Source organism: Parambassis ranga, chromosome 3 (assembly GCF_900634625.1).
Source record: "Parambassis ranga chromosome 3, fParRan2.1, whole genome shotgun sequence".
NCBI lineage: Eukaryota > Metazoa > Chordata > Actinopteri > Ambassidae > Parambassis > Parambassis ranga.
In genome coordinates this window covers 2,198,397-2,212,747 of record NC_041024.1, presented here as the reverse complement: position 1 = coordinate 2,212,747, position 14,351 = coordinate 2,198,397, and the positions used below count along the sequence as shown (strand labels likewise).

Sequence of the window (14,351 nt, the reverse complement as noted above, 5' to 3'; positions counted from 1 at the left end):
TCCTGAAGCTTTTTCTTGCTGGATGAACGATGGCTTTCCCAGAGTTTATACACATTTGAAATTAGTGATAGAAATCCAAAATAGCAACTTAAGAAGTCAGCAACGTCCCACGTATTTTACAGAGTTATTGTGTTTTCCAAAATGATTCATAAAGTCATTTGACATTCACGGAGTTTAGCTGGTTAGTTAGCGAAGCTGCGCTAACCCAGCGTTAGAACAAACATCTCACCCTAGCTTTGGAAAATCTCTAAAAAGTAAGTGGCCTTGCATCTAACAACTTAATTTTATTAGCGAGAAACAAGGCGCTTACAATTCACTAAAAGGGGCTGAAATCGACGCTAACAGCTAACATGCTAGCTTAGCTGCGTTAGTTGTTGTTGGCCAGATATGCGTTTTCCCTGCGTTAGCAAGTCACACAGACTGAGCACTCAAGTTAGAGATTATAAATCCTGAAAATACCGTTTTATTCTGATAATCAGACGTGGAGAGAGTGCTGAAATATTTATAATTACTTTTACTTGAATATTTTTGGTATCTTACTGCTAAAAAATACAATAAATACAAAGTTATTTGTACCAGTCAGAATAACAAGTCTGCTACCTAAAAATATGCTTAATGTAAAATCATATATAATTCAGCATAAAGAGCACATCAAGACAAAATTATACTAATTTCACTGTGACACTCTGCCTCTACGTATATGCTTAAGTAGTTTGATTAATGTTAGTACACATAATAACTAAAGATTTCTGCACATAATTGCAAATCCTCTTTATTAGCACCTCTTGATTTGGTCCTGTTCCAGGCTGGGTCACAGTGCTTGTTGCAGTGTTTGCATGGTATAATAATAGAATGATAGAAAACACCTGGTACAGGGTTATCACAGCAGACGTTTTCATTTGTCACGGCAGGAAAAGCACGGATGTAATTACTGTCGTTTGCAGTTCTGCTGAAGTGTCACAGTACTTTAAGCCACAGCGAGTCCAGTGATTACTAAAGTTATTAATTACACCCGCACTTCACCTGCTGTATGTCAGACTGTCAGCTGGGAAAATGGTCTGTAGGGGAAAAAAAGGAAAATAGCTCAGGAACACTAGTGTCTACTTACCAGTGAAGAGAACGGTGAAAAGCTTTTGTATTGATTTTAATTTAAAATGTATTGACGTTTAAATCAAATAAAATGTAATGTAGACACATTTCAGATGTAAAAGATATGTCTGCCGATTAAAAGCAGACTTATAAACATCGTGTTCCGCCTGTGAGCTGCTTTGTGTTTCCCTCTGCAGGTTGATGGCCCGGCATGTTCCTCGCGCCACGTCTGCTCTCGCCTCGCTTCTCTCCTCGTTGCTTCCCCGTGGCTTCGCCGTGGGACCTTCGCAGCTCTGTGAGGGCAGGCTGGGGCTGTGGTGGGTCGGCCGCTCACTGGAGGCTGGATCCCTGCTGGGGAGGGAGGGGGACACTGAGTGGACCTCAAAGGGTGAGCTGACATCAGTCTTTGAGTCCAAATCGGGTCAGACGGAGGAGACGGAGGCTGAAACGGTAAATACTCATCATTACAACATTTGATGCTTGAATATTTCCTTCAATCTTTACTCCTGTAAGAAGCAGCTGACACATTAAAGTCACATCCTGCCCTGTCATTTCAGGTGATGAAGATCTCATAGTTTTCCTCCTCAGTCTTGATTTTCTTTAACCTGCAGAGATCAACAAAATTGCAGTAGTCAAATTTAGATGTGTAGAAACCTGCAATTATCATATGTGTACCAGAACACACACACACTCACACACACACACACACACACACACACACTCCAGAAGCTGCTCTGCTCCACAGATGGAGCTCACACAGACACGAATCCATCCTGTTTGATATTTGTAAAGTGTTTGTACGTATGTAAAGACGCCTGATGCCTGAGCCAGCCGTGAGATTCCTGATAATGACTTCACGTTCACTAAGCCAGACTCCTTTTGTCTGCCTCTCTTGTATCAGACAGTTGTGCAGTGGATGCGACTCGCCCTGCTTACCTAAGTGCTGACCCTGTGGGAAGAAAATGAAAGAGTCTTTGTAATTTTCTTCAAACGTTTCACAGAGGGGAGGCAGTCACAGAGATAAATATGTATCTGTGATCACTTACAAGGCCGCTGCTGTCAAAGCACAGCCCACCCAGACATTCGTTAAGTAACTGTCAGGATTACAAGCATATATATATAAAAGTAAAAGTGATGTGTGTTCTGTAGGTGCTGATGGGGATCACAGGAAATCAAGAAGCACAAAAAGGCATCTGGATCAAGTGAGTACACAGTGATTCACACATAAAGCAGCAGGGAGTCCTTGTTTAGAAGAGATTATATCATTTATGCCAGATTAACACTTTCACTTCAGGGCCGAATACATAACATAAATAAATAAGGAGCTGGACAGAAGGCTGAGGGAGAGAACTCTAAAATCTCACAAATATCCAAGCTTGTCTCATAATTCTGTGAGTTATTTCTTGTTAATCTGTGTTTTTAATGTCAGATTATATCAATTTTTATAAATTAAATATTTGTCTTGAATATACACACCTCTACAGTCTTTTTAAAATTCATTTTTCATCCTAATTTGCAGTTGTAGTTTGGATTTATTGTCTAAGTGAGAGATGTCCATGTTTGCTGTCACATATTTATATTTTGTGCAGAGTGTCGATCATCTGCAGCTGCTGCTGCCTGTGTGTGTAGTGACAACAGTGCTCGTTGCTTCAGGCTGTGTGCTGATACAAACTGACCTATTTTTCTTAGTAAAACACTGAAACTGTAAATCTGCTCTCCTGGGACTGATAGTGACATACTTTAGGTAAAACTAAACAGGAAGTGCAGTTTTTCATTGTGTTTGTGGACGTTTGTGTTCCCTTAGCTTCGCCTGCCAGGCGCGAAGCAGAGCCCAGCAGAATGTGATGGTGCAGTGTGTGTGTGGAGAGGTGTGTGAGGGCCAGTGTGTGGGTGTGTGTCTGCGCCTGTGTCGGGATGTCCAGCCGGGAACAGAACTGCTACTGTATGATGACAGAGTGGGAACAAAACAGGCAGAAGAGGAAGTACACACACCCGGGGACTCCACTGGACACTCAGGTAGAGATCCTATCTTTTTACTGAAGTCTCTCTTTATGGTTTGCTTTTGTTCTGAGTGAAGAAATTCTGCTTAAAGCTGCTTGGTGGAAACATTTTGTCTCTTTATCTTGAGAGTAATTATTTTATTTATGCATGAGTGTGAATTGGCTGTCCGTGGCTATGCTAGGTTGGACCTCAGAGCGTGAACTGTGTCCACTTTGAACCTGAGCCAGCCCACATCCTCGGGTCGGTGTTGAAGACTGGAGCTAGCTCGCTAACACTACCAGCTCTGTGAAGTCCCAGAGAAATGTCTGCATTATTTAGGTAACATCCTGATGAAGGTTCTCCAGGTCGCTGTCATTCAAACGAGCCACCTGGACCAAAACCTTGTTCACAAAGTCCTGAGAGTCCTGGGAATATTGTCATTCCATATGTGTCAGGAGTATCAGAGAGACTCTAACAACCATGACATCCCGGTCCATTTCAAACCTGTGATGACACTGAGACAGAGACTGGTTCACCCAAAGGATCAGACTCCCAGGGAGAAACACAGCAGTGTGATATATGCAGTCCAGTGCAGTGAGGAATGCTCTGATCTGTACATTGGAGAAACTAAACAACCACTCCACAGAAGAATGGCTCAGCACAGGAGAGCCACCTCCTCAGGACAAGACTCAGCTGTCCACCTCCACCTCAGAGACAAAGGACACTCCTTTGAGGACAACAATGTCCACCTCCTAGACAGAGAGGACAGATGGTCTAAAGAGGAGTCAGGAAGCATCTATGTGAAGCTGGAAGAACCTTCCCTTAACAGAGGTGGAGGCCTCAGACATCATCTTTCTACCACTCCAATATATGTGTTTCACTCCAATAGAACCATGGACTGCCCACCTGTCCCCCCACCACAGCCCCCTGTAGTCTCACAGTGGTTAGACACAGTCAGTCAGACCAACACAGGTCAGTATGGAGACATTTAGAGTCTCTCACAGACCCCCCGCTGAGCTCCTCCACCACATGTAAACCATGTTTCCCACCAAACAGTTAGAACCGATGAAGCTGCTGGAGGAGCTGAGAAACGTCTTCCACATGCTTCAGCCCTTTGAATAATTCAGGTAGTGTGAGTATGAAAATATTCTCCAACCTGTCCAGTGCCAACACAGATGTGCCAGAGGCTCCTCGAGTGTCCACTGGAGGAGTTTGGATATTTCTGTTACATGCAGCCTGTCTGAGTCACTGCTCGGCTCCATGGTGGAAATGTCTGTGAAGGAAAACCTGATTGGAAATGAATGAATCTTCATCATACGAGGACAAAAACACGAACACAAAAACAAAATAATTAAAGCAGATTGGTTTTATAGGAGCAACCTGCTGATCCCTCATTACGTCTGCTCTGGGCTGTGATAGATGGGACGTTACAGAGGAGCTTCATGCAGAAAACACCCGGCAGCAACGCACTGTGGACGTCTTATTAAACTCTTGTAGTCTGCTGATTCAAACAGATTGAGCCTATAAATCTCCAAAACAATTACTAACGCTAAACGAGAGATAATAAGATAAGAAGCAATGGATTGCTGCGGGGAGGATACATTGTTGGGCTGGCAAATATTAATTAGATTTAGAGGGAGGAAAGAAAACTGAATTATAGAGCATGCAAGTAGATAAAAGAGGTTTTAATGGAAACAAATTAATATATTTATATAAACTCATAAATCGTGTGCGTATGTGTTTATGAATAAGGGGGGGGAAGTTAAAAGCATTTTATTAAATTAGAGGAAAAACACAGAGAATGAACATCTTGAGTTTACCTCTAAGCACCTGTTAGCTTAGCTTAGCATTTTCTGTCCATGTAGGGAAATGAGGGGCAGCAAAGACTAATGTGTGTCTCGTAGCTGTCAGTTTGCCTAAAGCCATAAAATATTTCAGGTTATAAAGTAAATTTAAAGAGTTGAGAGGAAATCCTGTGTGGTATTTCTTCAGGATCAATAACTCTGTTTTACTGCTGTTTTTTTATTGGACAGAAGACAAAGTGGAGCAGACAGAACACCCAGAGACGGCCAAGTCCAAGACTCAAGAAGAGGAAGAGGAGAAGGCACAGAAACAGAAGGAGGAAGAGGAGGAGGAGGAGGGACGGCACAGACAGCCCAGCAGATGCATCAGGAGGAAGAGGAGCGTCTGTGACAGACGGCAGGACAGCAGCCCTGGCGGTCAGACAGCAGCAGGTGGACAGACGGACAGCAAAGAGAGCGTCCCGGCTGCTGCCGTGGACACGCAGCCGCACTGTGACACACTTCCTCCGGTCCGCTGCAGCTCCCGTCTGGCTGCGAAACCCCGCCGAGTTCACTGCCGGAGCAGCCGGGCAAAGCGCCCCAACAAACGGGCAGAGGAAGAGACCCGGAGCTCCGCTGAGGACGCCAGGGGTTCCACAAAGACGTTACAGCCTGACGTGACAGAAGCCATGGCAGCGGCGCTTCCTGCCAGGCCGCCGCCGCCGCCGCCGCCGCTTACATGGCATCCGGAGGGCAGAGAGCGGCGGTACAGATGCTCCAGCTGCGGTAAAAAGTTCTACCAGATCGGCCACTTGAAGAAACACCAGTTCAGCCACACGGATGAGAAGCCGTTCACCTGTCAGGAGTGCGGGAAGAGCTACACCTCAGCAGAGAGCTTCAGAGCACATCAGGTGGAGTTTCATCACTTTCACCACATAAACAATGTATTTATTATATTATGTGCAGGCAGTCCCCATGTTACAGACTCACAGAGTCATTGAATCAGTGTAGGAAGAGCGTGAGGACAAAATCTGTCCCCCCTCATGAGCTGTGGAGTGGACCCACTGCTCCACCAGCAGGGTGCTACTTACTTCTTCACATTGTGTCGATAGCTTTAAGCTCCCACCATCATGGGAAGAGTTGGCCCCTTCCTTCCCTCCCTGCTGCTCTTTGAGTCTTTTCCCTGACTTGCTGCCTTCCTGTGTGATATTTCAGCCACAGAGTGAAACAGTGAATCCAAACAGCAGCTTCTCTCGTCTTTGATTCTGAGTGACTGACACCAAAAGCTGATGTTTACCGTGTCTGTTTTAGCTGCTGTCAGAGCTGTTATCCTCTCTGCTCAGCTATCTGCAGGACTATAAAAAACACTCCAGGGAAATGGGCTCCGAAACGCACACCGGTGTCCTGTCTCTGTGTGTGTCTGTGTGTGTCTGTGTGTGTCTGTGTGTGTCTGTGTGGGTACAGAGCTTTTCCTCTGTGGCTTAGTCATCATGTGAAGTAGCAATTTACCCAGAACAATATCAGGAGTACTAGCACATTATGTCAGATAATAATAGTTTTAATTTGCAGATGAGTCACCGCGGAGAGCGTCCCTTCTCCTGTCCCCACTGCGAGAAGACGTACGGCCTGAAGCGGGACCTGAAGGAGCACCTGGTCCTGCACACCGGAGAGAAGCCCTTCACCTGCGAGCACTGTGGCAAGGCCTTCGCACGCCGCCCCTCTCTGCGCATCCACCGCCTCCTTCACTGCAGCCGGAGGACCTACACGCAGCCTCCAAAGGTACCAAGGAGGTTCATGCTGTTTGTTCACTCATCTGTGGTGACATTTAAAAAGGGGGACTGGGAATATAAATTGATTCATTTTTCACTCATGTTCAGTTTTTTTCCTCAAATGAGGAACATTTTAAAGGGGCAATTCACTCTAAAATGAATTATTCATGTTTTTCCCCTGCTGTTTATTTGGTGTGAGTCAGAGGTTGGATCTCTGCCTCCTCTCCAAACAAAATGGAACCAGATCCTCCAAAAAAAGAACCTTTCTTTTCAGAAATCACGACCCGGTCACTCAAGAAAGTCCACAGACGTGATTGTGAGCAACATCCAGTAAAAGAACACACAGCTATGATGACATGAAGTCCTTTAACAGGAGAGAACGTGGGCCTCAGATTGGGATCGTGTAACAGAAGGAGGTCTAGATCACCGTGCAGAACTGTTGTCTGTGAAAATGATCCTATATGTAGAGTTAGTTTACTTTGTTTGCCATCACTTTCAAGACACCACCATCTTCCTCCTTCATCCTTCTCCACATGTCACCTGAGGGTTCTTAGATCCCTGATGAAGCAGCTTCGCGGACTCCTCGCCTTTCCAGATACACCAGGGACAGACAGCTAGGCAGAGCTGGCCTGGGTGTCTCCCCGCTGGTCTGGGAGCTGCTGGGGGATCCACTAGGAGGTGCTGGTTCTGGTACCACCACCTAAAACAGTCTGTGGGGACATACAGTGATTTTTAATTAATTAATTTATTTTTCTCTACAGGAAAAGAGTGACTATTTGATTTTGTGGTGAACTGTCCCTTTAAAGTGCTGTTTTCCCTCTTGGCTATGTCAGACTGTTAAAGCTAAAAACATCTTTGAACCAAATGTTGAAATCTTTACATTTGCACGCCTGTCTGAACTTCGCCTAATTAGAACGATCCTTCCTCTCCCAGGTGCAGTGCCCAGTCTGCCCCAAGCTGCTGGCTAACTCCGGCTCCCTGAGGAACCACATGAAGCTCCACACGGGGGAGAAGCCGCACATCTGTCAGCACTGTGGGAAGAGCTTCAGTCAGAAAGGTAATGTCAGAGGCACAGGTGTGATCCCGCTGATCAAACAGATGTGCTGGCTGCTGTTTGTCTGCCAGCTTGGTAAAGGCCTCCTGACTCATCTGTGGAGGAAGAATATTAAAATTCAGATAAAGAAAAATAAAAAAATACCTGAAAAAATGAATTGATTGTCACCAGTGGGTTTTACCACCAAGATTAACCCTCATGGACTGTTCGCAAACACTACCCTTATGTGTTGTTCAGGACAAAAACGTCCCCTAACTTTAACGGTTTTAAAAATATATCAGATAAATATTTTTTTGAATTTTTTTTGCATAGACCTTTTAATTAACTTCAGTTCTAATCAACAGTAGTGAAAAAAATCATTTTCCCCCACGATTTTAACCCTTTAATCACCAATTTTATAAGGGGTGGTGCTGAAAATTGGAAAAAAACACACAAAATGGCTCATTTTTAATAGAAAAGGTGAATGTGGACTGGATTTTTTTAACCTTTATTACAGTCTTGGTCATGTCAAACATCAGTAAAAAAATTGACTTTATTGCATTATTAGTTTTTGCACAGCACTGGATTTTCATTTTTTCTCCCATTTTGTCCCATAGACTTCCACATTAATATGATCATTAAGTTGTTAACTGTAAAAATCACAAATTTTACCTCCTACCAACAGGGTAAACCACCAACAATCAAGAATGCATGTTTATGTAGTGCCATAGCTGTACAGTCAAAAAATGTGGTTATAATGGAAGTCTATGGGACAAAATGGAAAATCCAGTGCTGTGCAAAAACTAATAATGCAATAAAGTCAATTTTTTTACTGATGTTTGACATGACCAAGACTGTAATAAAGGTTAAAAAAATCCAGTCCACATTCACCTTTTCTATTAAAAATGAGCCATTTTGTGTGTTTTTTTTTTCAATTTTTAGCACCACCCCTTATAAAATTGGTGATTAAAGGGTTAAAATCCTGGGGGAAAATGATTTTTTCACTACTGTTGATTAGAACTGAAGTTAATTAAAAGGTCTATGCAAAAAAATTTCAAAAAAATATTTATCTGATATATTTTTAAAACCGTTAAAGTTAGGGGACGTTTTTATCCCGAACAACACATAAGGGGGTAAAATTTGCCCACAGTGTACTGTTGACCTATGAAAAATTTTAAAATCATATTAACCGAATTTATGTAAAATTAAGCTTGTTGAGCAAAAATGATTCAATTTGTTCACATATTGACAAAGTTATGGCCAAAATAAACAGAAAAATTTCTCTCAGAGGACAAAAATGTCCCAAACAGTGCATGAGGGTTAAACAGAGAGCAGCTGCTGATTATCAGACTGTCCTTCAGGGCGGAGGTGCTTTGTCCTCACATCCCCCGCCTGTCTGTGACTTATAGAGCAGTTTGCCTTGACTGCTCTAAGCTTGTACAAAGAACAGCTTCAGCTGACAGTCATGTCTCTTCTTAAATACCTTTCATGCTATTTCAGTTTCATAAAAGTGTAATAATTTCCTCTGACGTCAGTGGAGGTGCTCTTTAAGGCGAGACAGGTCACCTCCACTGTAATAAGCTGCAGCAGGAGATTAATTCCCCCCCGGGCTCACTTTCACTGTGGAGGTAAAATGCACCAACATCTGGCTCCTGGATACAGTCAGCGATCACTCCAGGGTTAAACTCTGCAGGTGTCATGGGTGTATATTGGCCCCCATGTAAACAAGCTGCCCTTTTATAACGCAACTGTGTCGCTGTAACTTCTTTGCGATCTCCAAGCATGGAGCCGCGCTGGGACCTGAGGCTTCTGCAGCCCCGGAACAAATCTGCACAGCCCCAGTTAATCCCCTTCAGACTGCTGGATTGTTAGGTTCATTTCTGACAGTGTGCCAGCTGTTTGATCCTGCATTATGAGGGCACAGTTGATTATGTATGTGGAGGAACTACACTGGTTTGGGATGTGTTGTGTTGACCGCCGCCTTTTTTCTTTTGCATGAGAGACATAAATCTGAAGCTTGTAGCTATTATATTGAATGTTATTCAACAAAATAAATGCTCATTCCCTTTTTAAGATTGTTTAGACTCTAATCTGACAAAGAAGATCTGCAAGTTCATCAAAGAGCTTCAAGTCTGAAGAGCTGCTGTGAGAGGTTTCATCGAGAAGTTCACAGAGAGTCCAACAGAAGCAGACTGCCAGAGACAGGAAGAGAAACATGTGGAAGGTTCTGGAAAGAAAACCAGTGAGAGATGAGTCTGAAGAGAACAGCTGCAGAGACACCAGTGAAGGACTGAACCAGGTCTGGACCTGAAGAGTCAGAGTAGCCCGTCACTAGAGTCCTGCTCAGGAATGGACTGCCAGACTGCAGAAAAGACACCTCCAAACCAGACTGAGGTCTGCTAGAGACCACCTGGAGACAGAGCACACGGACTGAAGTCTGCTAGAGACCACCTGGAGACAGAGCACACGGACTGAAGTCATTTGGTCAGATGAAGCTGAACTAGAGCTCTGTGCTCACAGAGATGTTGTCTTCATGTGGAGACAGAAAGGAGAGGCTAGAACCCAAAGAACAGGCTTCGTACAGTCAGACACGGTGGAGGCAGTATGATGCTGTGAGGAGGACTCAGTCAGTCTGGAACTGTGGATCCTGTCAGGGTGGAAGAATCATGAAACAAGAAGACTGAAGCAGTCTGCAGTCAGACTGGGTTGACCTGACTGACAGAAAATCTGTGGAGTGTTCTGAAGACCAGGGTCCATGCAGGAGACCATCAGATATCATAAATCTTCCAAATCCATGTTTTAATATCTGTACAGTATAAATAACAGTCTGTACTTGGACACAGAAAGCTCTAACTGGAATATAACGATGTGATGTGAAGCATGCAGCAGATTTAGAGTAGAAACTGTGTCTCCTCTCTCCGGAGCTAACTCTTCACCACACACACACACACACACACACACACACACAGATGGAATTGATATTGATTTTTCTGCCTGTCTGAGCTGCTGTGCTAAAGTCGACATGTTTCCCAAATGTCAGACTATTCATTTAGTTGTAAATTTGTTGTGGTCACACTGATGAGTTAACTTGACTCGATTGTTTTCAACAAGACAACATGAGGACGCTGTTTTCAGAGAGAGAGAGAGAGAGAGAGAGGACACTTCCAGCTGTGATCAATTCCTGTGATTTATATTTTCATCCATCAAAGTGACAGCATCAATTTTAGCAGAGGACCTAATCTTCACACGTTATTGCACAAATGCATATTCTCTCCTGCTGTGAGCACAGCCTCCATGATTAACTCCGACTGTCTGCCATGTCTCAGGGAACCTCGAGTGCCATTTGAGGACTCACAGTGGAGAGAGGCCCTTCTCCTGCTCCGAGTGCCATCAGACTTTCTCCCAGAAACCGGAGCTGCGCCGCCACATGCTCTCCCACTCCGGAGGGGGCTTCCTCTGTAGCTACTGTGGAAAGTCTCTGAGGGACCAGCACAGCCTCAGGTCCCACGAGAGGCTGCACACTGGAGAGAGACCTCATCGCTGCCCTGTCTGTGGAAAAGGTCAGAACATTATTAAATGAAGCATTAGGGGACGAGACCTCCGATATCTTTTAGTTAACTTAATCCGCGAGGCGCTTTGGCACCAATTTCCTCTCTGTATGGAAAGTGACAGAGAAGAGAATCACTGCATCTGAAAGTCTTCCTATGAGAGCTTCACACAGGGTTAAAAGACACAAATATTAAATTATGAAGGGGAAAATCTGCTGTCAAAATAAACACAAGCACATAGATTAGTTACATTTCAAATGGCTGCTGAACAAAGGGTTAATAGCCTGAGGTGGACCTGGCTTTGTTTTGTTTTCACTCTCTTCTCTCCTACATTTTTACTCTTAACCCTTCCTGGGACCTCTAGAAAGCTGTTCACAGCAGGTGCTTCATCTTGGGGAGTAGTTTGTAGTCTGAGGGACTCCCATCAGCCTTATCCCGCTGGAGGAGCACTCCTCTTTTTTGATTTCCTCCTGCAGCAGTGCAGCCAGCTCCTGTTATAGTGTGACCCTTTTCCACTCAGAGGCTCCACTCACCTGGCTGCAGGCCTCACAGATTTGGAGGCTCTGGCTGTTTTGGATTGTTCTTTGGTGTCTGATTGGAAGTGCTCCGGGTCTACCGGTGTGTTATTAGATTATAGGCTGGCCTTTTGGGGCTTTTACACACTTATCAGTCACCCCTCATGCTGCAGTGTAGTTTGACTAAAGTACAACATCATTGGCCTGAAATTAACACTAATATCATTCAGATATATCCATATACTTTTTGGATTATGTCTGAGATTATGTCGACTCCGGCCTTGTCGACTCCGGCCTTGTTTGAACTTGTTTAGCCTGCTCAGCTGGCCGCAGACATGATTGTCCTGCACGCATGATTAAAAAAGCACAAACTGCCGATTATGAAAGATGTCCAAATGTGCTTTTTGTGAAGCTTTAAAAGTGCAAAGGCTTGTGTGCCAAGTTCACTGGATCCATTATTGATGAGCTCTAAGACAGTTGCATGTTGCATCTCGTCCCTCAGCCAGTTTCTCAGGTCACAGGTCAGTGAATCATCTCCCTAGCTGTGTTGATGAGTGCAGACTTCTTAGTTTTTTACAGAATCTTCTTGCAAATTGAGAATTGTTCTTCACAAATACTTGTTAATTAATGGTGTTAACGACCACTTCCTGGTTTAATTCAGTTTTTTGTTTTTAGGCTACACTTTGGCCACCAAACTGAGGCGACACGTAAAGTCGTCACACCTGAAGGAGAAGCCGTACAGCTGCCAGTGCGGCGCCTCCTACACCGTGAGACAGAGTCTTCTGAGGCACCAGGCTCAGCACAAAGCAGAGGGAGGAACTCAGAAGGAGGCGGAGGAGGAGGAGGAGGAGGTGGAGGAGGAGGTGGACGACAGCAGGAAAGAGGTGAGGCAGGATTTGGGTCGCTGCAGTCACACAAAGCCGGTCAGAGGAAGGCCCAAGAAGAGCCCGCTCCCTACACGAGGTGCAGGGGAGACAGATGGAGGTGAGGAGAGGAGGAGAAGAGTGCGAGGAAAAGGAGAGGCGAAGCTCAAGCAAGTTGACGCCTCTGGAGGAGGAGCAGGAGAAGGAGGAGATGTCGTCGTGTACGTCCACACAGATGAGCTGTCCACTCCAGCCTCCATCCCTCTGCTCCTCACCTCGGAGAGCTCCGCGCCGCCTGCTGAGACGGGGCAGGAGCTGGTGGAGGTGGTGATATCAGAGGGCACAGAGCAGTGCATTGTGGTCCACGGGCAGCAGGCGGTGGGAGAGCTACTGATCCTGCAGCAGGAGGGGGGTGGACTGTGCTCGGTGGCCCAGACCGTGGAGATAAACACGGTGTGACCTGACGTCACAGGACTGGAGCTCAGCTGAGCTCGCTTTCCACAGCGACACAGAGAGGGAGGAGTCACGCCGTTTCCTGTTTGCTCTTGATTGTAAAGCATCAGTTTGCTGTTTGACACCCAGCGCTGATGTAAAACACGTATCCTGTCAGCTTCCATTGAAGCAGCTCTGAAAATATCTCAACTTGACATCAAGTCTTCTACATTTAGCCAGTTATTCCCTGGTGCTCAAAGAAAGAAAATAAAACTTGAAACCTAAAAATACACCTCACTGTGTCTCTGCGTGTGTCTATCCACTCCGGCTGAGGACAGTCATCAGACCACATGTACTGAAAAACCACTGAAGAAAGTTTCTGTTACGTAAAGCTTTAAAAACACAGAATATAAAAGTGTTTTTACAGGTTGGGCAGACTTCAGGGTGTCGACGTGTTCTCAGCTTTCGGGGCACTCACCATGTAATTGCAGTGTCTCTGTTTGGAGGCCGGCCCGGGGACCGATGTTGCATGTCATCCTCCAGCTCTCTCCCCTCATTTCCTGTGGCCTGTCTCTCACCTCTGTCTGCTGTAACAGAATGAAAGCGCCTCACTGAAGGCAGGAGGCTGTGGAGCATAATAAGCTGCTTCAGAGGGGACGTGGTGTCGGTACCAGCTGGACTGCATCCAGTTTGAGACATGAGGGTTTCACTCCTGTTTCGTGGAAGTTGAAACATTTTATTATTGTTTTTATTGTGACCAGCTGTGTGTGTCTGCTTTAAGGATCCCTGACATGTGTCTCTGTCGTTTGTCTGAGAGTTTGCAGCAGGTTGAATTGATCGTTTGCCAGAAAAGCCAGAAAAATCATGAGGAACAAACACAAGTGTGTGGATATGTGGATGATTTTTGACTTATTTAAAAAAAATCACAAATTAAGAGGTAAAATCAGAATTTGGACTGAAACATGGCCGCTAAAATCATCATTGATTGGCTCATCCAAATCCGATTCAGGCTGTGATTCCTCCACACACATCCACATTTATTTTTTTAGCCCTGATATACTGTTACATGTTTCCACCTACAAGAAGTCAGGCTACGTTTGAGCAGCAGCAGTGAAAGGGACGAGCAGCCATTAAGGTCGACTATTTTAGAACCCGGAGCGACTGATTGCTGCAATTTGTGTGAGTCATTATCAGTCGAATCTGGACACGAGAGGACGTGATGCACGTTGAGAGACAACAGTGTGACTTACACATTCCAAGGATATTATCTCTGCTGTCCAGACATTACAGGGTAACGTTTTGTCAGTGTCGCATCGTCAATTTATCATAATCATTCATAAC

General features: G+C 44.9%; 1 protein-coding gene across 1 annotated transcript; it reads left to right on the top strand.

The window, feature by feature from the left end:
• Nucleotides 1–13,037, top strand: znf408 (zinc finger protein 408). The gene is made up of 9 exons (XM_028402233.1): nucleotides 1–254; nucleotides 1,287–1,539; nucleotides 2,239–2,291; nucleotides 2,894–3,105; nucleotides 5,103–5,761; nucleotides 6,420–6,629; nucleotides 7,553–7,676; nucleotides 10,979–11,212; nucleotides 12,391–13,037. Exons 2-9 carry the CDS (start codon nucleotides 1,291–1,293, stop codon nucleotides 13,035–13,037), a joined length of 2,388 nt encoding a protein of 795 aa, XP_028258034.1. The 5' UTR covers nucleotides 1–254; nucleotides 1,287–1,290.
• Nucleotides 13,038–14,351: the final 1,314 nt, after the last annotated feature.

Coding starts and splice junctions, on each gene's coding strand:
- znf408 (XM_028402233.1), top strand. CDS start 1,291: ATGGCCCGGCATGTTCCTCGCGCCACGTCTGCTCTCGCCTCGCTTCTC. Junction 2,292..2,893: donor CAAAAAGGCATCTGGATCAA/GTGAGTACACAG, acceptor GTGTTCCCTTAG/CTTCGCCTGCCAGGCGCGAA. Junction 3,106..5,102: donor GGACTCCACTGGACACTCAG/GTAGAGATCCTA, acceptor TTTATTGGACAG/AAGACAAAGTGGAGCAGACA.